This window comes from Equus asinus, chromosome 12 (assembly GCF_041296235.1).
Source record: "Equus asinus isolate D_3611 breed Donkey chromosome 12, EquAss-T2T_v2, whole genome shotgun sequence".
In the NCBI taxonomy this organism is placed as follows: Eukaryota; Metazoa; Chordata; class Mammalia; order Perissodactyla; family Equidae; genus Equus; species Equus asinus.
Window position 1 is genome coordinate 28,746,356 of NC_091801.1, and position 23,347 is coordinate 28,769,702.

A 23,347-nucleotide genomic window follows, 5' to 3' on the forward strand; every position below is an offset into this window, starting at 1 on the left:
ACTATAAATTAAACTACTTCTAGAAACCCACCCTTCTCCAGCTTCCAAACCTGCCATAGCCACCACATGCTTTGGCCAAGGATTTTACCATATTTGTCTGCCTTCTTTCCAACTGCGTCAACTGTGCCATTTGGATGCAGACGGACAAATCCTCCAGTAAGCCTGTTGTAGAATTGAAGAGTGTTTCCTTTCATAAACTTCCAGCTTTCTGCAGCCCACTAAACAGAGAAACCAAACAAAGCAAACAAAAAACACCAACATGAGAAGATAAAGAGAAGAAATTACTAAGAAATACTCCTTACTAAACACTATATACTGTTTTGTTTTAATACATCAAATTGCTATTTAAACATTTGTACGAAATAATTTAAGCCCCAAAATAAATTCTTACTGTTTCTTTTCTATTAAATTCTAGCTTCTGCCCTGAGGATAGAAAAGAGAAGACCGTTAATTTCAACAGTGTCATACTTTCCTCAACAGAAAATTCATAAAACAGAATTTTCTAAGACAGGTGTGTACATGACACTCACTTGCAGAGATGATATTGTAGTCCCTGGCATACAGTTCTCTGACAATTTTACCGTCATCTTCCCCTTGATCCAGCCATCTGCAGAAAGAAAAGTGTATTGATTAAATTCTGGCTTTATATTTACACTAACCACCGGCAATTATCTAGCCGTCAGAAATAATGGATAATGGGAATTGGAAAAAGCCATGGTTATCTAGTTGGTAAAAGCAGAGAAGTAGAAAATAAAAAAGGAAATGTAAAAAATGACTACTAGAGTGCAAGGGAGGTAGGAGAAGCTGCACTCAAGTAAGGATGAAACATGTTTTTCTCTAATCCACAGGTGAGTTACTCAATCAGTTAGCCTACCAAGTTCATAGATCTTACATCTACTAGACCAATTATTTTATCCTGTTCATTGGCCACTAACTACAATTCAAATTATAGTGAGTTTTTTCATAAATGGCTATTATCGGTTCCATGGGGAAAGAGGAAAGAGAGTGTTGAAAGAAAGAACAAATCTATCACCACTATTGAGAAAATAACTCAAAAATCAAGACCTAGTGACAGTGGGTCAGCAATGTCATTGTTGTATAAAAGCCACATGCAACATTTATTTTGTATATTTATTATTTGTGAACCTAATTTGGGACCTGGTCAAAGGGAATAAGTTTTCTTGACAGAAATTTTCATTCTCCTTACTGATATGTAAAGAGAAATCATATTTTAAAAATCTACCTTAATTTATCGAGAAAGACTTAAATTTGTTTCACCAGGAATGATCATAAACATAACGGATATCTGTCTAAATAGAAGAGGCAGCCTCTAAAATCAATGTTCACAAAAGTTTCCCAACAAAGGACAAATTACCAGGAATAACTGAACAAGCTATCCAGGTCTCTAACATACATGAACCTTGAGAAACTGAATAATATGAAATTACTTTGTTCAATGTAAAAGCACACCTACAAACCTGTGACAAAAGAAGGCGTATTCACGGTTTGTTGTGGGATCCTTGACTACAACATCTTCAAGAAACCATCCATTTCCTAAACACAAATTAGGGAAAGAAAAATGTAGTGTGAATATGTATGGTCTAGGTATTACTTGAAGTTTTGAGAAAGACATTCTAGCTTCCAACATACATAAAGGCTTTGTACACCTTTAAGTTTTAATACTTCAATTAAAGCAAGATATAAGGGAAGCAAGCTGTAAGAAGCATTTAAACATATTTCTTATACATGCAACAAAAGCACAGCATATTTTAAGACTTTATATTTCATGATATCTACTTCAATATGATTTTCTAAACAGCTGAAAATAGAAAAATTCCATAGTTGGTCTTGATTTCATAAACTGCACTTATAATCCTTGACCTAACATCTTCCAAAGAATACATCTGATAAGTTAACAATACTTTCTATTTCCAAAACATATACATAGAAAGTTATTAAAGCTCAAATTTGGATGAAGTCTACATAAACAAAATATATGTTTTGATAAGCTAAAAATGAAGTCATTCAGAAACTCTGTCCAAGCACACAGACTGAGCTGATACACATGAAGATAGTAACCTGTTTTTAAATGTTTAATTTTATATTAATTTGCAAAGTAGAATTGGTTAAAATACAACTTAATGTTATTTATAGATAAGATGGAATATTTACCTCGTCACAGAAGTATAATCTACACAAAGAGCCAGCTCAAAATATATCCTCTTCTAATTAAAATTCCCTCAGTTGATGAGTTAATACTTATCAGCTATATGATAAAATTCTTTAACAAAGCATACAAGGGTCTTCATTGCCTGGTCTCTGCTTACTCTCCAACTTCAACCCTCATCTCATACTCCTATCACTGAGCTGTGCCAAACTCCTCATAGATCCCTAGTTCAGTGGTTCTCAGATTTTAGCTTGTATCAGAACCACAGCAGGGATTATGAAACACAGAGCACTGAACCCTTCACCGAGTTTCTGATTCAGTAGGCCTGGAATAATAGGCAATCTAAGGTGACCGACTGTCACAGTTTGCCACAAACAGAGGAGTTTTTCAGAAGGCAAGATTTTCAGTACTAACACCAGGGCAGGCCTAGGCAAACCAGAATGGTTTGTCATCCCAGAAAAGATTGCAAGAATTGAATTTTCAACAAGATCCCAAGCAATGCTGATGATCCAGGAACCACATTTTGAAAACCACTGCCATAGATGATTAAAATTCATGATTCTATGCCTTTACATATGCTGTTCCCTATGCCTGGAATGTCATCCTCCAAAATGCTTTCTTTCATTTCATTTTTAAGTGCTACCAACAACAACAAAAAAAGAATTCCTTGACTCATTTAAGGAAAAATAAAATATTACCAGAACTCTGAAATGGATTGAGAACTACTGAAGAGTCTATAAAGAAAACTTTTGGAGGTAATGAGAATATTGATTTAAAAAATACTTTGTGGGGCTGGCCCCTTGGCCACGTGGTTAAGTTTGCGTGCTCTGCTGCAGGCGGCCCAGTGTTTCGTTGGTTCGAACCCTGGGCGCGGACATGGCACTGCTCATCAAGCCATGCTGAGGCAGCATCCCACATGCCACAACTAGAAGGACCCACAACAAAGAATATACAGCTATGTACTGGGGAGCTTTGGAGAGAAAAAGGAAAAAAATAAAAAATAAAATCTTTCAAAAAATACTTTGTAAGTCAATTGGTTTAATTAGTAATTCATTTAAAAGTATTTATATAAAAAATATATTATCTACATTTTTTAACTTGCTTTTCTCATAAGTTGCAAGACCTAGGACTGGATTTAGAACTAGAAAAGATGAAGTTCTAAGGCAAAGCCAGGCTGTCCCTGGAGAAATTAGGCAGGAAGAATAGAAATTAAAGGGTTTATATAAAGTTCTATTGGAATGTGCTGCTTTCTTACGTAATACGTGTAATAAGTAGTTTGTATTATTCAAAATATTATTTGCCACTTAAAATAATATTCATTTTCTATTGGACTGGATTTAAACAAATGGACAAAAAAGGTATTGAAACCATGTATTATTCCAGCGTCTACCAAAAAAAAAAAGAAATCAGTTAGCTTGGTCTATACATTTTCAATCTTTTTTTATGCCTATACATAGAATGCCCAAATGTATTCAAATCTGGGCCCTATTGTGTAAAGAGTTGGTGTCCTGCTGTAGTAAAGACAAGGCTATACACTCACTACACTGTTTCCTCTTTCCGCTTACACGAGAAGACTACATTTCTCAGCTTCTCCTGAAATTAAGCAGAGGGACATATGACTCATTTCTTGCCAATGGAACGTAAACAAAAATGATATAAGTCACTTGCAGGCCCAGCCTTTAAACACGTCCCCCACAATCCTCTAGCCAACTCCACTTTCTGTGGTGCCCTTGGAAGCTAGCATGGCCACACACTGGACAGGGCCTGCCTCTTGAGTCACTGCTTGAAGAATAGCTGCCTGGAAGACTTTTCAACTCACATCAGACTATTGTGTGAAAAACAAATAAATGTGCTGTGTAAAGCCCTTGGATTGGGGGCTAGTTTGTGAGTATTAGTGAGTACAGAAGCTAGTAAGTATTAATTACCCAAATCATGCATGTGCTTTGTTCATGAGCATTTCCCCATTTTTCTTAAAGATTCTTTGACAACATGATTTTTAAAGTCGCATAATATTTCAGTGTATGGATGTACCATATAAATATATTTCCTATTGCAAGATATAGAATTTTGCTATTATATATAATATAGTCGCAATTTTGAGCACATTATTTATATTTCTCAATATTTTTGGACAGCTTTCTAGAAATGGATTACTGAGTCAAATTAAGTATTATTGTCAAACAATATTTAGTAACATTAGTCATGGAATACTGAATTATTTGTCCATAATTCTTTCTCCCCTACCCTTACCCCAATGACTTTGGTCTTGGCCATTAGATTTGATCTAGCCAGTGAAACGTGGATAAAAATGACCACAAGCCTTGTTCTAACTAAGGTCTTTGTCCATGAGAAGAGCGTGCCTCAGGTAGCATTGCTCATTCTGGATAGAGTGGTGTAGACATGACCCCACATCAGAGCCAGGAACCCAGCAAAGTCCAGCCAAGAATAGTCAAGTTAGGCCAAGATCAGCCAAAAGTTGATGTAGACATGAAATAAATATTGTAATTCACTGAGATTTAGAGGTTCTTTTCTATATATTATAGTAGCCTTGTGAATTTTCTAATCAAAACTTGATAAGAAGAAAACAATTTTAAATACTGTATTTCTTTGAATAATACTAAAGATTTACTTTTCTGGCCATTTTTCCCAAGTTCTTTATATGTCAAGTGATTTTTTTAATATATCCTTCACATTTTGGATATAATATTATGAGACTCTGAGTCCTATTTAATCTTCTTTTTAGAAGAAGATGTTTTAGATGGAGCATAAGCTGTGTGTGTGTGTACACAAGCAACTTCTGACACCACCCAGGCAGAAGCGGGGCACTCACTCACTGCAGATAGCTGAGTGGGAGTTCACCTCATCCTCTTGCTCACTGATACCTTCCTCACAAAACTAAGGTATTTACAGTGCCTGACTGTCTCAGAGCAAGGGAATCAACTCCCTAGTGTGCCGTCTGCTTCCAGAGATGGGGAAGGCAGGGACTGAATCTCACCCCTTTCTGTTGTAGGGTGAGGGCCCTAGTAGGCCCTGTCACAAAGGGGAAGGGAGTAAGGCTATAGAGTGTCAACTAGCCTCGCCTCCTCTACTCACTCAGCCTTGTTGATGCTGGGTAGGAGTAGAAGCTCAGATTTCCCTTGGGCCTCACTGATGACCAAGGCACAGGGGAAGTATAACCTCAACTACTACACCTTGTCCCACCTCGTTCCACCTTCTGATGCTAAGTAGGGGTGGACACTCAGCCTCCAATGGGACTCACTGACACCAGGGATGGCGAAATAGTGGAGTGCTGACTAGTCACAGCTTGCATTGCTCTATTCATTCTCCTTGATGCCAGCTGGTAACAGGTGCTCAGCTGCTCACTGAGTCCTGCTGACATGGGTGTGGTGAAGTGAAGCCTAGAGCGTCTTTGCCTTTTCCAGCTTCTAATGGCTTGTGGTCCTTTCTTCTTCAAAGCCAGGAGATAGCACCTTTAAATCTCTCACCTCTGTTTCCATCGCCATATTCTCTTCTCTGACTTTGACTCTCTTACCTCCCTCTTATAATGATCCTTGTGATTACCTTGAGCCTACCTAGATAACCTAGGATAATCTCCTCATCTCAAGATCCTTAACTTAATGACAGCTACAAAGTCAATTTTTCCATGTAAGATAACATTCACAGTTCCAGAGATCAGTACATGAATATCTTTTGGGGGCCATTTTCCAGCCTACCACACAGGAAAATTTCAACTTGATAAAGTTGAAATTACAAAAAACCTACAGCTAATTTTATACTTAACAGTGAAAAACTGTACACTTTCCACTATAATAAGGAACAATGCAAATATTTCCCCCTCACCATTCTTATTCAATATAGTACAGTCATGCATTGCTTAATGATGAGGACACGTTATGAGAAATGCATCATTAGGCAATTCTGTCCTTGTGTGAACATCAGCAGGTGTACTAAAGAGAAACAAAATCTGCCACCCCAAAATGTGTCTCTTTAAGATAAGAATTATTTTAGGCTAATTATTTTTAAGAAAGAAAAGAGTCAGAAAGTTTTCTTTGTTACCTCCCCATTAACTGCCTAAAAGAATTCAGATAAAAAAAAAAACTAGTCTCAGGAAGCAAGCTATCACCTTAGTATAACATGAATGAGGTGGTAGACAGGGAGGAACCAAGAAAAGCCTGTTTGTTGGGCTCCCCTCTGTGTTCTTTGTTTCCAGGTGGCCAAACAAACACTTGTTTTCCAAAAGTTTGCTCCTTTTCACTTACCTGTGAATTGCCTTCCTTCCCTCGGAAGTCTTTGACTTTCCCCACTCCCAACATCTCCTTTGTCTTTAGCTAAGACTGGTATTTAAGGTGAGGGCTTTGGCCATTTTGGTGAGTTACTCAGTTTTCCTGGGTTTCTCTCACATATACATTTTATCAAACTTTTGCTTTTTTTTCTCCTGTTAATCTGTCTCATGCCAATTTAATTCTTAGACCAGCCAGAAGAACCTAGAAGGGCAGAGGAAAATTTCTTCCTCCCCTACAGTACTTACACAAACCTAGATGGCATAGCCTACTATATACCCAGGCTATATGGTACTAATCTTATGGGACCATCATTGTACATGTGGTCCATCATTGACGAAAACATCATTATGCAGTGCATGACTGTACTAGAAGTTCCAACCACTGTGATAAGGGAAGAAAAATAAATAAAGGGCAAGAAAGATGGGAAAGAAAAAAATAAAACTCTTCCTATTTGCAAATGACATGATTGTCTACAGAGAAACTCCCAAAGAATCTACAAAAAAACCTCCCAAAACCAAAAAGTGAGTTGAGTAAGGTCTCAGATACAAGACAAATCACTACACAAAAATAAACCACATTTCCATATGCTAACAATGGACATGTGCAAACTGAAATTTAAACCACAATGCCACTTACAATCATGTTAGAGATTAAATATTTACATATAAATGTAACAAAATGTGCAGAATCTATATACTGAAAATTATAAAATGCTAAGGAAAGAAATCAAAGAAGACATAAACAAATGGAGAGACATACTATGTTTATGGATTGGAAGCCCCAACATAGTAAAGACATCAATTCTCCCCAATAGGTTTGATAGTGATGCAATTCCAACAAAATCACAGTAAGTTTTATTATAGATATGGGCAACCTTTTCTAAAATTTATATAGATAAAAACAGGCCTTAAAATAGCTTAAACAATCTTGACAAATATTAAAATAGGAGTAATCAGTGTACCTGATGTTAATACTACCAAATAGCTATCAAATCAGTCTGTTATTGGCAGGATAGACACATAGATCAGTGGAACAGAATAGAGAACCCAGAAATAATCCCACATAAATATACCCAACTGATTTCTGAAAAAGGGGTAAAAGCAGTTCAGTGGAGGAAGAATAGACTTTTCAACAAACGGTGTTGGAGTAATCAGACATTCATAGATTAAAAAAATTAACTTCAACCTACACCTCACACTTTATACAAAAACTAACTCAAAAGAAATCACAAAATTAAATGCAAAACTATAAAACTTTGAGAAAAAAGATAGGAAAAAGAATCTTTACGATCTAGGGCTAGGAAAAGAGTTCTTAGACTTAACCCCAAAAGTACAATCCCTAAAGAGAAAAATTAATAAAAACTAAAAATTTTGCTCTGCAAAAGATCCTGTTAAGAGGATGGAATGAGAAGCTACAGACCAGGAGGAAATATTTGCATGCCATATATCCAACAAAAGAGTAGTATCTATAATATGAAAAGAATTCTTAAATCTTAACATTTAAAAAAAAATCCATTATAAAAAAGGCAAAGAACATAAAAAGACATTTCCCTGGAGAAAATATAGAGATGGCAAATAAACACATGAAAATATGTTCAACATCATTATCTTTATAGAAATGCAAATTAACATCAAAATGAGAAATCACTACACACCCATCAGAATGGCAAAAAAAGCGTAACAAAATACCAAATGCTGACATGGATGCTGAGAAAATGGATCACACATACATTGTTGGTGTGAATATAAAACGGTATTGTCACTGTGAAAAAGTTTGGCAATTTTTTGTAAAGCTAAACATGCAACTACCATACGACACATCAATTGCATTCTTGGGCATTATTCCCAGAGAAAAGAAAACTTATGTTCACATAAAACTCTGTACACAAATGTTCATGGCAGCTTTATTTGTCATAGTCCCAAACTGGGAACGATCCAAATGTCCTTCAATAGGTGAATGGCTAAACAAACTGAGGGAATCCATACCATGGAATATTACTCAGTAATAGAAAGGAACAAACTACTGACACACATTACAACTTGAATGAATCTCTAGGAAATTATACAGAGTGAAAAAAAACATTCCCAACAAATTACATAATGTTTGATTTCATTTATAAAACTGTCTTGAAATGAGAAAATTATAGGTACATAGTACAGATTAGTGGTTGCAAGGGGTTAAGAACAGGGGATTGAGGAAGGAATAAAGGAAAGGAAGTGGATGTGGCTATAAAAGGGGGACATGATAGATCATTGTAGTGATGGTACTCTTTTGTGTCTTGATTGTATAGACATCAATATCCTGGTAGTGATATTGTGGTATCACTTTGCAAGAGGTTAACATTGGGGAGAAGTGGGTAAAGGATACAGAGAATCTATCTGAATTACTTTGTATAACTGCATGTGAATCTACGATTATCTGCAAATAAAAAAATTAATTAAAACATAGCTTATCATTAAGTTTTTAAATTTTTATTACTCATTTTTGGTCTTTTTGAATTGCTTTTTTAATATCCATTGCTCATTTTTCTATTAAATCCACTTAAAATCTGGTTCAGATCACATTCTGTGCCAGATTTAGCTATCATTGTGATGTGAACTAAACTATATTTAAAAATTATCATCTTAATGCATTTTAATGTGAGTCTTCCTTGTTAATCTTTTTCAAAATGTTATAGCCTATTTTATCCTTTTAATTTTTCCAGATAAATAACATAATTTTAACAGCTTTATTGTGAAATAATAGTTGACGAAGTTCACCTATTTAAACGGGATCAGTGGTTTGTAGCACATTCCCAGAGATTTGCAACTATCATCGTAACTCATATTCAGTATATTTTCACTATGTCAAACAGAAACCTTGTACCTATTCACACTCATTCCCAACCGCCACCCCCCTCCTCTCTCCCAAATCTAGGCAACCACTAATCTACTTCCTGATTTTGATAGATTTGCCTATTCTGGAGATTTCATATAAATGGAATCACACAATATGTGGTCTTTTGTGACTAGTTTATTTCACTTAGTGATAGAAAAAGGAAGTCAGCTGTCTCAGGACATACCTTTAGGTTAATTGCATTACCCTATATTTCAGATTTTCTCTCCTCTGAGTATCTGATGACTCTTATCAAAATTAGTAGGTACATCTATGCATTATTACCACCACCTCTTTCCAATTCTCTTATCATTTCCTCACTTGTGATAACTCAAATGATTTCAGAGTGACCAACAATCTTTCTATAAAGAAACCACTGAAGCAGATTCACTACACTATAGTCTTAGATCTTAGGTAAAATGAATCTCACGGTAGATTGGTTTTGCTCAACCAAATGGACAGATCTGGGTGCAATTTGGTTAATCGAAATTCTAAAGTCCATTTACTGCTGATTCACCACAGGCATAGGCAGCTAGGACCTAAACCTAATACGTGGAAGCACAAAGCTTTCACCTCTCTCACCAAAAAAAACAGTACTGTTGTTGGAGTACCACAAACGAGAACTGGATTACACAGCCAGATCACTGCTAAATAAATCATTAGGGAACAATATGTTCACTGAATCTGAAAGAGGGACAGAACCTGTAAACAAAACTTTCTTTGCTAGAACCTCCTATTACTTCTCAATATGGCTTTCAGACAAGGCCAGTCTAATAATTCACATGGGTATGTATTTTTTATTGTTGATGCCAATTATATATCTTATACTTTTTGTTGCTACTCTGAATAAGATCTTTTACATCTCGTATTTTCTATATAAGAAAAACAGCCTCCAGTTATTGTAAATTGATTTAACTTGTCACTTTATAAATTCTCTTATTTCTTCTATTCATTTTTCAGTTAATCCTCCTTGCATTTGAATAGACATTTATATCACCCATAAGCAATAACATTATCTTCTACTTTCCAAACTTTTAACAGTTTTAAAAAGCATTTATAATGCTTTCCAAAGAATGACTATATTCATAATGAGAAAATTCTTGTAGTTCTAATTTTAATGAATTTCATTGTTTATTAAGTGGTTGTCGAGTTAAATTATTTAAAAATAATTTTAAATAAATACTTTTTCTGTTTCAGAATTTTGAAAGAATTTTTAATAATAGTGTTATTTGACTGCTAACAAACAATTTTTCTGCTTCAACCTTCTGAGGTGATGTATTTTATTAACAGATTTCCTAATACTGAACTATCCTTCAATTTCTTGGCATGAACCCTACTTAGTTGTTATATATTATTCCTTGATTATACTTCTTGATTCACTTTGTACACCTTTAACTTAGGATAAATGTACATACATTTATCAGTGAGGCTGATCTACAGCTGTTCTTCTGGAGAATGAAGACTATGGGATACACAATATCATGCCAGCAACCGTGGGAACCCTCAGGAGTCACACAACATCAATTTTATTTGAATATTTGGGGTAGAAGAAAATGAGAAATTTTACTGTCAAGTTAAAATGTTGTCTTAGTCTTCTTGGGCTGCTATAACAAAATACCACAGACTAGGTAGCTTATAAACAACAGAAATTTACTTCTCATAGTTCTGGGGGCTGGGTAATCCAAGAGAAGGGCTCCAGCATGGTCACCTTCTGATGAGGTCTCTCTTCCTGGTTCATAGCCAGCACCTCCTCGCTGTGTCCTCACAAGATGGAAGGGATTAGGGATCTCTCTGGAGCCTCTTTTATAAGAGCACTAAGCCCATAACATTGCATTCAGCATTAGGATTTCACTATGTAAATTTGGGGGCGACACAAACATTCAGACCATAGCAAATATTTTTAAACAAATGTGGAAATATTATCAAATAAAATTGTTTGCTTGAATTTTTCAATATAAACTATGAGTTGCTAAACAGAAAGATAACTCCTTTGTAATAGGTCGTCTGAGGCCCATAGTAGTTCTTGTTCACACTGGAAACATATGAGAGGACAAAGCAAAAAGCACTAAATCATAGTTCTATATTTTTGTACATTTTCAAGTTTTGGTCTCATTGAGTCTATTTAAAAGCTTTCAAATTCCATAGTCTGGAACATTCTATATAGCATTAGAAATGTCTGCTTTTTGGACATTTCAGAGAAAATGTTCATAAATCCAAACAGAACCAGAGGTTTTAGAAGGAGATTAGCCTTCTAAAAAACTTATTGTTACTGACTATTCTTATTTTCTACTTTTTCTTGGATCAGTATTGAGTCAAATTTCCTTTCTTGGGTCATTCAAAATTTCTTAAGCCAAATTTCTTTGGTCAATTTTTCTTAGATAATCATCTGTTTCATGCAGAGCTTCAAATTTATTAGCTCTAAATTGTGTACAGTACACTCAAAAATTTTTTCTAGTATGTATTTACAGCTATATTCACTTTATTTTATTTTGGCATTTATTTTCTTTCTCTTTTTTATTAGACTTTTCAATGTTTGGTTTACTACGTGGGCTTTATTTTTTTCTTCAGGGACACATTCATATAAGTGACATCAATTTTTCTGTTTTTCTATTTTCTGTCTTTGATTTCTATTATCTTTATTATTTCCTTTCTCACATTTTTCTCAATTTTTATTTGCTTCTTACACAACTTCTTTTTCTTCCCTCAACTTTACTGAGATATAACTGACATATAACATGTGTAAGTTTAAAGTATAGAATGTATTGAGTTGACACATGTATATATTACTAAATAATTACCACAATAAGGTCGGTTAACACATCCTTCGCCTCACATAATTACTTCTTTTGTTGCTGTTTTTCTTATTGGGAGAACATTTAAAATCTATTCTCATAGAAACTTTCAAGTATTTCAAATAACAGTACTTCCTTTTAAGTTAAACAAACAAAAACTTAAGCACTTTTGATCCATGGAAGGAAGGACTTAGGAGACACAGAAGCTCAGTTCTATTTTCCTACAGAATTAGCACTACACTATGAAGTCAAATACCCAGAGTGGTGGAACAGAAGTGGACATATGGAGGAGATACTTTTCCAATCCTAAAACAAGAACAGTAAGTTGCACACAGTAGAGATTCAAAGACCGTGGGCTGAACGACTCAAAGGGAAGTAGCAGGATAAGGTACAGGTGTAAATGGTGGTTACCTCTACCCTTTTCCTATTTTCACCAGTGGTAAACACAACCTGTAATTTAATCCTGCTTGCCCTTGCCATTTCCACCAACATCAAGTCCCAAAAGTACTCTTAGATAAATATGTTGATTTTTAAAATAAAGCAGTAGAGAGGAGGTAAAGGAAACAAGATTATAAGAAAAATTTTTTAGTTTCCTTCTTAGAATATACGTAGGAAAAATGTGGAAATGGAAGAAAAGAGATGAATTTTATAAAACAACATATTCAATTGTTATTGAAAATTGTAATTTTTTAAAAAATTCTACTGCCTATCTATTCATCTTTTACTGACAAATGTATACTGCTTTGCCATTCATAAACAATGTCACATAATCCTCACAATAACCACATGAGGTCTCTACCTCACTTTACACAGTATGGACTGAAGCTCAGAGACGTTAAATGATTCACTCAAGTTCAAAAAGTCAACAAGTGACAGGGCCTGGATTCAAACCTGTCGCTGGCTTAGATTCTAGTATTTTCTTCACTATGTCACAGTGATGATAACTCAATTACTGAAATTCCATGTAGAGGATAAACTGGGAAAATCACAATGTGGAAGGGAAAAAAAGACAGGACTTGAACTCTCAACCGGCATCAGGAAGCAAAATGTTGTGCCAAACTTTTTAGGATTTAAAATCATCTTGCTATCTCTTGGTGGACTCAAGGACAGCATTCCAATTTGGTTATCTTTATACTTACTATAGAAAATACTTGGTACAGCACCTTATACATAGCAGATCTACCAAAACAATTTAGAAAATTGAATTAGTTAGCATGTAGGTGTTAGCTTGGGCACGTTAACACATCCTTTTAATGTTTTACTTGAGCACTGTCTAACAAGGCTGCCTGAGAGTCATCTGACTCCCTGCAGAAAGGTAAGGTTATTTGACTTAGCATTTACTATGGATTAGGGCTCAGACTCTCTAAAATTAGCTGTCTACCGACAGAAAAATAAAATGCAGAAGATTTGTGTCTGGTCAAAATATAAATGAATTTTGTCCAAGTGAGAGGACAACCTCAAAGATTCTGTTTTTATCTTAGGACAGTAGCCATATTTTTTACTTATTAATCTTATTCATCATTCTTTTTTGCACTGATTATAAGTATATATTTTTCAGTTTTGGGAACCTCCTTTGAACCAGCTTTGTCATCCTGCTAACTTTTTCATTAACTATTTAAACACATTATTTAAACACACATTCATTATATATTGATATGAGAACTTTGTTCTTAACATTTTTAAAATTATACATTGATACTTTTTAGAGTTTTTCATATTGTTTGATGCTTTCTGTTTTTTTATCCTTTTTGTGGTAGGTGCACTTTAGTACTTTTGTCTTTTGTGAAAGGATTTTGTTTATCTTATGGCAGAAAATGAATTTATTGGGAAGATGTGGGTCATCTCACAGAATTGATGGGAAAATGAAGAAGAAATCTAAACAAAATTGCAGCAGAAAACACAAAACACAGCTGAGACCTTGCTGCCAGAACAGTGCCCTTAATGTGTGACTGTTGGCACTACTGCTAGCACTTCATGGAATATCACTCCCAGAGGACGCTGCTCCTACATCCACCAGTAGCATGCTGGAATGCAGCCACATATAAATTTGACATTTCCCCAATTTTCATGCATCATCCTTTCTAGCATTCTAAGCAGAGCATTCATTTGGACAATTCTATGTCATTTTGACGAAAAATATACCTACTTAAAATTTAAAGATTATCTATGGACAATATTTTCATTTCAGAGAGTCAATACTTAGAGATTATTTTATTACAAGTTTTCCATAATTATTTTCTGGACTTGTACAGGGTTTCACATGAATAGAGCAGAATCAGACATTGATTATCTACCTATGAAAGACTCTTACCAGGGCCAAGCCCATCATGGCCTATGACAATCTTGTACAAATCCCCAAGGTGCACAGCTTCCAAGGAGAAGGTGTCAGTCTGTAACAAATCAAAAAAGTATAGTTTGATCCAGACTACAAGTCTCATTTCTAACTAGAGTAAAAATTAAGATACAGTAAAAATTGATGGTGAGAAGAATTATGTTGATTTAGTAAATACACAAATCTGTCTAAATTAAGAAAGTAGAGATAAAACAATATTAACTGATAGAGTACAGTAATAAGTTTTGAAATATACCCTGCTCCTCTTTGTTGCCAAGTTTTCATTATAAAAGCACAAATTTTGGAACTCTCTACAATAATATTTTTCAAATATTGATAACATAAATGTAATAATTATAAAATATACTAAAATTTGAATACAACCGAATCTTATCTCCCCTGGGATGGAATTTTTCTTAGTAATGTTTCTGGGCCATTCATAAATATAATGTTCCTAAAGTAATTTTAGGATGCTGATGCAAGAATTATTAGAAATTTATAACAGTGCTCTGAAGTCCCAGTGTGCTGCTGCAATCAAACCTATTAATGTTTGTGGCTCCAGTGGTTTATGTATTCAGAATATGGGTAAAATTGAGGAGCCCAGAGTTCCTTTGGTAATATTTAAGATAATGCTACAGGTTAAAATGCAAAAACATACATGATGTAGCATATCAATTGAAAAATAATCCAGAAACAAAAAATAACCTTTGCATTTATATAGTGTCTTATGCATTTTGCAAACTGTCACATACATTTTATTTTATCTTTAAAAGTGACTCAGTGAGAAAAAACATATCCATTTTCTGTAAGAAAAGTGAGGCACAGAACCAAGATTAGAGCTCAGTTCCTCTGGTATGTAATAAGACTACTTTCCTTTGCAACCACTCTGCCTTTATATAAGTGAACTAGAAATAACACAAATAACAGATAACAAAGCCATTAGTATTCATTAGCAAAAAAATATTATCCAAGAATGGTACAGGTTAACGGGTAATACAGTTATCCTTTATCCACAAAATAGATCTGCTAGAAAAGGAAGACTTGCTATGCAAAAACAGAAAATATTGGCAGAAAAAATTATGAGTTACAATACTTAACTGATGTAGAGAAAGCTAAAAAAAAAAAAAAAAAAGACAGAAAGAGAGGAAACATGCAATGGAAATATCCTGAGATACTCAAAGACTACTTGTGGCTTTTCATGTACCCATGTGCCTCTCCCTACTTGGCATAGTGCATTACGACTGGGAGGAAATGTTCAATACTCTAGATTCTCTCTTGGGAAAGAAACAAAAGAGTGGACAATGCATACAAAATTCTGGCTTCTCTGGAGGCTACCTAAGGGATTGGTTTCTTACTCACTTAATCTGGAGTACTAACAGTAATGGCAGCATAGTTTGGAAGCCAAGGAAAACAGAGGAGAGTACCATAGCATGTAGAGCTACAGAGATTCTGTAGTACAGCAGGCAGACATGGGGTGGGGCAGGAGATTATGGGCACTGGAGAAGAAACAGGAGCAAGCATCTTAGGGAAATTAAGACAGCAAAAACACATATACAAACCCAGAGAAGAGACATAGCCAGAAAAAGTCTGAGAGGTCCCAGAAACTAACCAGGCTCATTGGTGAAGGTCTTCACTGACACAAAGTTAGCCCTTTAAGACTGGGAGGGAGAGTTGTTTTTTCAAATGCCCAAATCTCAGCAAAACATCACAATGCATATAAAGAAAGAGGGAAACATGGCCCAATGAAAAGAAGGAAATAAAATTCCAGAAACTGGCCCTAAAGAAACGCAGATGTCTGAACTTCCTGAGAAAAAAATTAAAACAACTGTCTTAAGTTCAATAAGCTAAAAGATAATGCAGAAAGTCAACTAAAAAAATCAGGAAACTGATGCATGACCAAAACAAGAATATCAACAAAAGGAAAGAAAAAATATGAAAGCACCAAACAGAAATTCCGGAGATGATAAACACAACAATTGAATTGACAAATTCATTAGATAGTTTCAATAGTAGACTTGATCAGGCAGAAGAGAAAGAGTCAGTGAACTAAAAGACAGGTCATGTGAAATCATCTAAACTGGAAAAAAAATGAATAAAATGATGAGAGCCTAAGGAACTCATGGGATACCATCAAACAAAACAGTATATGAATTATAAGAGTCCCAGAAGATGACAAGAGATAGAAAGGGCAAAGAGCTTATTTGAAGAAATAATGACCAAAAACTTGTCAAATCTGAGGAGAGAAATGGACATACAAATTCAAGAAAATCAATGAATTAAAACTAAGATAAACTTAAAGAGACCCAAACCAAGACACATTATCACCAAATTGTCAAAAGTTAAAGAAAAAATCCTGAAAGTAGCAAGAAAAAAGCAATTGATCACGTAATACTGAGCTTCTATAAGTTATGAGTGGATTCCTCAGTAGAAATCATGTAGGCTAGAAGGCAATGGAATAATACATTTAAACTGCTAAAAGAAAAATCTGTCAACCAAGATTTCTGTATCCTTCAAAAATAAAGAAAATTTAAGACCTTCCCAAAGAAATGAAAGCTGAGGGAGTTCATTACCACTGGATTTCCCTAAAAGAAAAGGTACAGGCAGTCTTTCACATTGAAAGAAAAGTACACTAGATAGCAACATAAAGCCATACAAAAATATATTCTCCCAGTAAAAATAAATACATGGAGAAATATAGTAGCTTCTATTATTATAATTTCAGTGCATAAGTTTACTTTTAATTCTTGTATAGAACTAAAAGACAAAAACATAAAAAACTATAAACCTATGTTAATGAGTATATAATATAAAAGGACATATTTGTGACATCAATAATGAATCTACGAAGGTGGAACTATAAAAGAGTAGTTTTGGTATTGAAGTTTGATTGAAGTTATCAGTTTAAAACAGATTGTTACAACTTTAAAATGTTTTACATAGCTGCAATGGTAACCACAAAGATAATATCTATGGAAGATACACAAAAGGAAGAGACACCAAACAAAGCATTTCACTGCAAAAAATCAACAAAACACAGAGAAAGACTGTAAGAGAGGAAAGGAGGGACAAAAAAGCTAAAGACATATAGAAAACCAAAAAAATGGCAATAGTAAATATTTCTCTATCAGTAATTACTTTAAATGAAAACTGATTAACTCTCACATCAAAAACATAGGCTGAATAGATTAAAAAAAATTACCTATATACTGACTAAAAAATAGACTTACTTCGGACAAAAGGATACACACAGACTGAAAATAAAAGAATGGGAGAAGATACATCATGCAAATTCTAACCAAAAGAGAGCAGGAATCCATACTTTATAAGACAAAATAGACTTGAAGTCAAAAATTGTCACAAAGAAAGATATTGTATAATGATAAAGAGTCAGTTCAATAGGAAGCTACAACAATTATAAACATATATGCACTAACTTCAGTCTTCCCAAATATAGGAAGCAAACATTAACAGACCTGAAGGGAGAAACAGACAGCAAGACAATAATAGTAGGAGATGTCAATGCCCCACTTTCAATAATAGATACAAGAGCTAGACAGAAGATCAATAAGGAAACAGAGGACTTGAACAACACTTATAGAACAACTGGATAGAACACACATACACAAAACTCTCTACTCAACAATAGCAAAAGCAAAATATACATTTTTCTCAAGTACACATGGAACATTCTCCAGGATAGATCACATGTTATGTCACAAAACAAATCTTAACAAATTTACAAATACTGAAATCACATCAAGTAATTTTTCTGATAACAACGGACTGAAACTAGAAATCAATAGCAGAAGGAAAACAGAAAAATCTACGAACACATGGAAATTAAACAACACACTCTTAAACAACCAGTGGGTTAAAAAAGAAATCACAAGGGAAATTAGAAAATATATGGAGACAAATGAAAATGAAAACACAATATACCAAAACTTATGGGATGCAGCAAAAGCAGTGCTAAGAGGTAAGGTTATGCCCTTAAATGATTACATTAAAAAAGAAGAAAGAGGGCTGGTTGGGTTGCATAGTGGTTAGGTTCATATGCTTGGTTTCAGCGGCCTGGGGTTCACGGGTTCAGATCCCAGGCAAGGACCTAGCAACACGTGTGAAGCCATGCTGTGGAAGCGTCCCAGGTGAACTAGTGGAAGATTGGCACAGATGTAAACTCAGCAACCATCTTCCTCAAGCAAAAAGAGGAAGATTGGCAACAGATGTTAGCTCAGGGCCCATTTTCCTCAAAAAAAAAAAAAGAAGAAAGATTTCAAATAAACAAACTAAATTTACAAATCAAGGAACTATTTAAAAAAAGAACAAACTAAATCAAAAGTTGGCAGAAGGAAGGACATAATAAAGATTAAGCAGAAATAAACAAAACAGAGAATAGAAAATAAAAAATCAAGGAAACAAAGAGTTGGTTTTTTGAATAGATCAACAAAATTGACAAACCCTTAGCTAAATGAACTAAGAAATATGAGAGGACTCAAATAAGTAAAATCAGAAATGAAAGAGGGAACATTACAACCAATGTCATAGAAATAAAAGAGGATTGAAAGAAAATTTTATTAACAATTACATGCCTACAAATTGGACAACCTAGAAGAAATGGATGAATTCCTAGAAACACACAACCTACCAAGAAAGAATCATGAAAAAATAGGAAACCTGAAGAGACCAATAAGTAGTAAGGAAATCGAAGTGGTAATCAAAAATCTCCTGAGTCCCAAACATTTAAAGAAGAATTAACACCAACCCTCCTCAAACTTTTCCAAAAAACAGAAGAGAAGGGAATACTTCCAAGTTCATTCTATAAAGCTGGCCTTAGCCTGATACCAAAGCCAGACAGACACAAGAAAACTACAAACCAATAACCATGATAAACATTTATGCAGAAATACTCAATAAAATATTAGCAAACGAAATTTAAAAGTATCTTAAAAGGATTATACACTATGACCTAGTACGATTAATTCCTGGAATGAAAGGATGGTTCAACATATGAAAAATCAATGTGATAAGCCATATTAACTGAATGAAGTACAAAAGTGAGATGATTGTCTCAATTCATGCGGAAAACACATCTGACAAGTTTCAGCACCCTTTCATGAAAAATGCACTCAAAAAATTAGAATGAGAAGTAAACTTATTCACTTAAAAAAATTGTGCTTCTATACATTAACAATCACCCATTTCAAAAGGAATTAAGAAATCAAATCCATTTACAATAGCATCAAAAAGAATAAAAACCTTAGGAATAGGTGTTGGCCCCGTGGCAGAGTGGTGAAGTTCGCAAGCTCTGCTTTGGCGGCCCAGGGTTTTGCCAGTTCAGATCCTGGGCACAGACATGGCCCTGCTCATCAAGCCACGCTGAGGCAGCATCCCGCATGCCACAACTAGAAGGACCCACAACTAAAAATACACAACTATGTACCAGGGGGCTTTGGGGATAAAAAGGAAAAATAAAATCTTTTAAAAAAAGCCTTAGGAATAAACCTAACCAAGGAATTGAAAGACTTACATGTTGAAAACTTCAAAAGATTGCTGAAAGAAATGAAAGCAGATACAAATAAATAGAAAGACATCCTGTGTTCATGGACTAGTAGAGTTAATTTTGCTTAGACATCAACACTACCAAAGCAATCTACAGATCCAATACAATCTCTATCAAAATCTGAATGGTGTTTTTGCATAAATAGAAAAATCCATCCTAAAATTCATATGACATCTCTAGGGACCCTGAATAGTCAAAACAATCTTAAAAAATAAGAATAAACTTGGAGGTCTCATACTTCCTGGCTTCAAAACATGTTACAAAGCTACAGTACTCAAAATGGTGTGGTACTGACACAAAGATAGAGATATAGATCAATAATATAGACTAGGGAGCCTAGACATAAACTCTCAAATAGATAGTCAAACAATCTTTGACAAGGGTGCCAAGACCACTTAACAGGAAAAGGACAGTCTCTTCAAAATAGTGTTGGGAAAACTAGATATCCACATGCAAAAGAATGAAGTTGGACCCTTACCTTATGGCATATACAAAAATTAACCCAAAATGCATTAAAAATCAAATATAATACCCCAAACTAAAAACTCCTAGAAAAAAACATAGGGAAAAGTTTGAGAACATTGGATTTGGCAATGATTTCTTGAATAAGACACCAAAAGCACATGCCAAAAAAAAAAAAAAGGCAAAATAGACAAATGGGACTACATCAAACTTAAAACCTTCTGTGCATCAAAGGACACAATTAAAAGAGTGAAAAAGCAACTTACACAATGGGAGAAAATATTTACAAATCAAATATGTGACAAAGGGTCAATACCCAGAATACACAAAGGACTCCTACAACTCAACAACAAATAAACAAATAACTTGATTTTAAAATGGCAAAGTACTTGAATAAACATTTCTCCAAAAATGATTTACAAATCACCAACAAATGTATAAAAAGATGTCAAAACCAATTAACATTAAAGAAATGCAAATCAAAACAATGAGATATCACCTCACATCCATTAGGATGGTTACCGTCAAAAAACAGAAAATAACAGGGGTTGTTGAGAATAGTGAGAAACTAGCATGCTTGTACAACGCTGGTAGGAATGTAAAATGGTGAAATCACTATGCAAACAGTTCTGCCAGTTTCCCCAAAAATTATATATGGAACTTTCATATGATCTAGCAATTCTGCTTCTGAGTATATAGCCAAAAGAATAGAAGGTACAAGGAAATATTTGCATATCCATGTTCATAGCTGCACTATGAACAATAGCCAAGAGTTCAAAAAAATCAAATTTCCCATCAATGGATAAAGAAAATGTGATAATGGAATATTATTCAGCCTGTCACATTCTACAACATGGATGAAACTTAAGGACATTATGCTAAGTGAAATTAGCCAGTCACAAAAAGACAATTATTGTCTGATTCTAATTATATGAGATATCCAAAGTAGTCAAATTCATAGAAACAGAAAGTAGAATGGTGGTTACGAGGGGCTGGGGAAGGGGGAAATGAGGAGTTGTTTAACGAGTATGAAGTTTCAGTTTTGCAAGATGAAAAATTTCTGGAGATCTGTTGCACAACAGAGTGAATATACTTAACATTACAGAACTGTGCATTTAAAGATATTTAAAGGTGGTAAATTTTGTTTTATGTATTTTTTACCAAAATTTTTTAAAAAGTCAGACAAAGGGTTTTTTGCTCACTTACTTGTCCTCTTAAAAAACTGAAGGAGGTCTTCGATCTAAATAGTTGTCTGGATCCTGTATCTCCCTTTTCCCCATAGATAGACATGTAGACATTTGCTACTGTTCCAGCATTCCAAAGCTCACCCGTTGCCACGTGTACTTCATATATTGTCACTGACAACAAAAGAAAAATAAGCTTTATATGCCAAGCATTACTCATATGATAGAAAATTTACATGTATCTAATCGAGAGTTCCAGTTCCAGGTGAAATGTAGTAACACACTCCACCTAGTCTCTCCCACGAATACATGTATAAAATCTTGACAGAATGCATGGAGCAGGTATATGAAGACTCTGAAAAGTATACAGTAGCAGGAGGATTGAGGAAGAAGACCAGAATTTAAAGTTTAAATAAACAGTGAGTTTACCATTTTTCATCCTCTGGTATCTCCCTCTTGGGCTTAGTGCACCAGAAACCTGGAAGGGGGCACTGGAGTTCAGACACAGGGAGCTCAGGAGAAGCTCTCTTGCTCTGGCTCAAGAAACAGGAGAAGGAACTCCTAACACAGAGAAAAGGTTCAGATATTCTACCATTTTTCTTCTCTTTCATTTCTCCATTCTCTCACATCCAAGTACCTGGGCACAGAAGCATACAGGAGCCAACACTCTGAGAGAGAAAAACTTCACCTCTCTTCAGAGGAGCTGGACTTTAATAGGGTGCGACCAATCTCTATTGCTTTCTTTCCTTTCTCTGTCCTACCACTGCTTAGCCCTAGACACAAGAAGACTATAGAAGTGCACAGAAAAACAGGAAAACTAAAGCACCAGCTAATCAGCAAAATGACCAAAAATAGGAGTCATGGAACTGAAAAATACCAAAGACGTTATGAAGAGGGAAGAAAAGCAAACCCATAAAGTTGTTTATGAACTCCTGAGCTCACCTCTAAGCTGAAGACACATTAATCTGATCCTACCCAGCATATTAAAGACTTTGAGATCTATATTAACAGATAAACCTCCACCCAGACCCCAGATTCGCCAATGAATAGTAAACATGTGGGACAGATCTGAATAACACTGCAAAACTTTTAAAACTGAACTGACATTGGAACCACAGCCCACAGATGACAGGTGGGAATCTGTGGCCTGAAACTAACCAGTGGTCAACTGACTGTTAGAAGAAAAATATGAACATCCTTCATAGGATTTCAATAACACTCAGTGTCTCAAACAATAATATGCAAAATATCTAGGATGTAATTCAAAATTATTCAGCATATGAAAAATCAGGAAAATGTCAACTTACGTGGAAAAAGACAATGAAGAGTTACCAACTTCAAGATGACACCAGTATTAGAATTATCTGACACAGACTTTAGAACAACTATGATACAAATGCTACTATAAATAATCATGAAAACTCTTGAAACCAATGGAAAAACAGAAAGTCTAAGCAACAAAATAGAAAAGTTAAAGAAAAATCAAATGGAAATTTTAGAGCTGAAAAAAACACCATAAGCAAATTTTTAAACTGACAGAATAGGGTCTAGAGCAGAATGAAAAGGACAGAAGAAAGCACCAGTGAGCTTGAAGACAGATTAAATAGAAATTATCCAATGTAACAACAGAGAAAAATATTGTTTACAAAACAAACAGAGCCTCAGGGACCGGTGGGGCAACAAGAAAAAATCT

General features: G+C 34.7%; 1 protein-coding gene across 18 annotated transcripts in view; it reads right to left on the reverse strand.

The window, feature by feature from the left end:
• The window catches only part of RP1 (RP1 axonemal microtubule associated), a 449,795-nt gene that overhangs the window by 210,118 nt on the left and 216,330 nt on the right, over nt 1-23,347 (reverse strand). For 17 of the 18 annotated variants that reach the window (XM_070481272.1, XM_070481268.1, XM_070481256.1 and 14 more), the window contains 6 exons: nt 21,677-21,828; nt 14,428-14,506; nt 1,479-1,554; nt 531-607; nt 392-423; nt 89-218 (listed from right to left, as the gene is read on the reverse strand). In XM_070481272.1, the coding sequence (XP_070337373.1) occupies nt 89-218; nt 392-423; nt 531-607; nt 1,479-1,554; nt 14,428-14,506; nt 21,677-21,828 (546 nt within the window). The remainder of the gene's footprint in view (nt 1-88; nt 219-391; nt 424-530; nt 608-1,478; nt 1,555-14,427; nt 14,507-21,676; nt 21,829-23,347) is intronic. The other variant, XM_070481271.1, reaches the window with a different exon arrangement.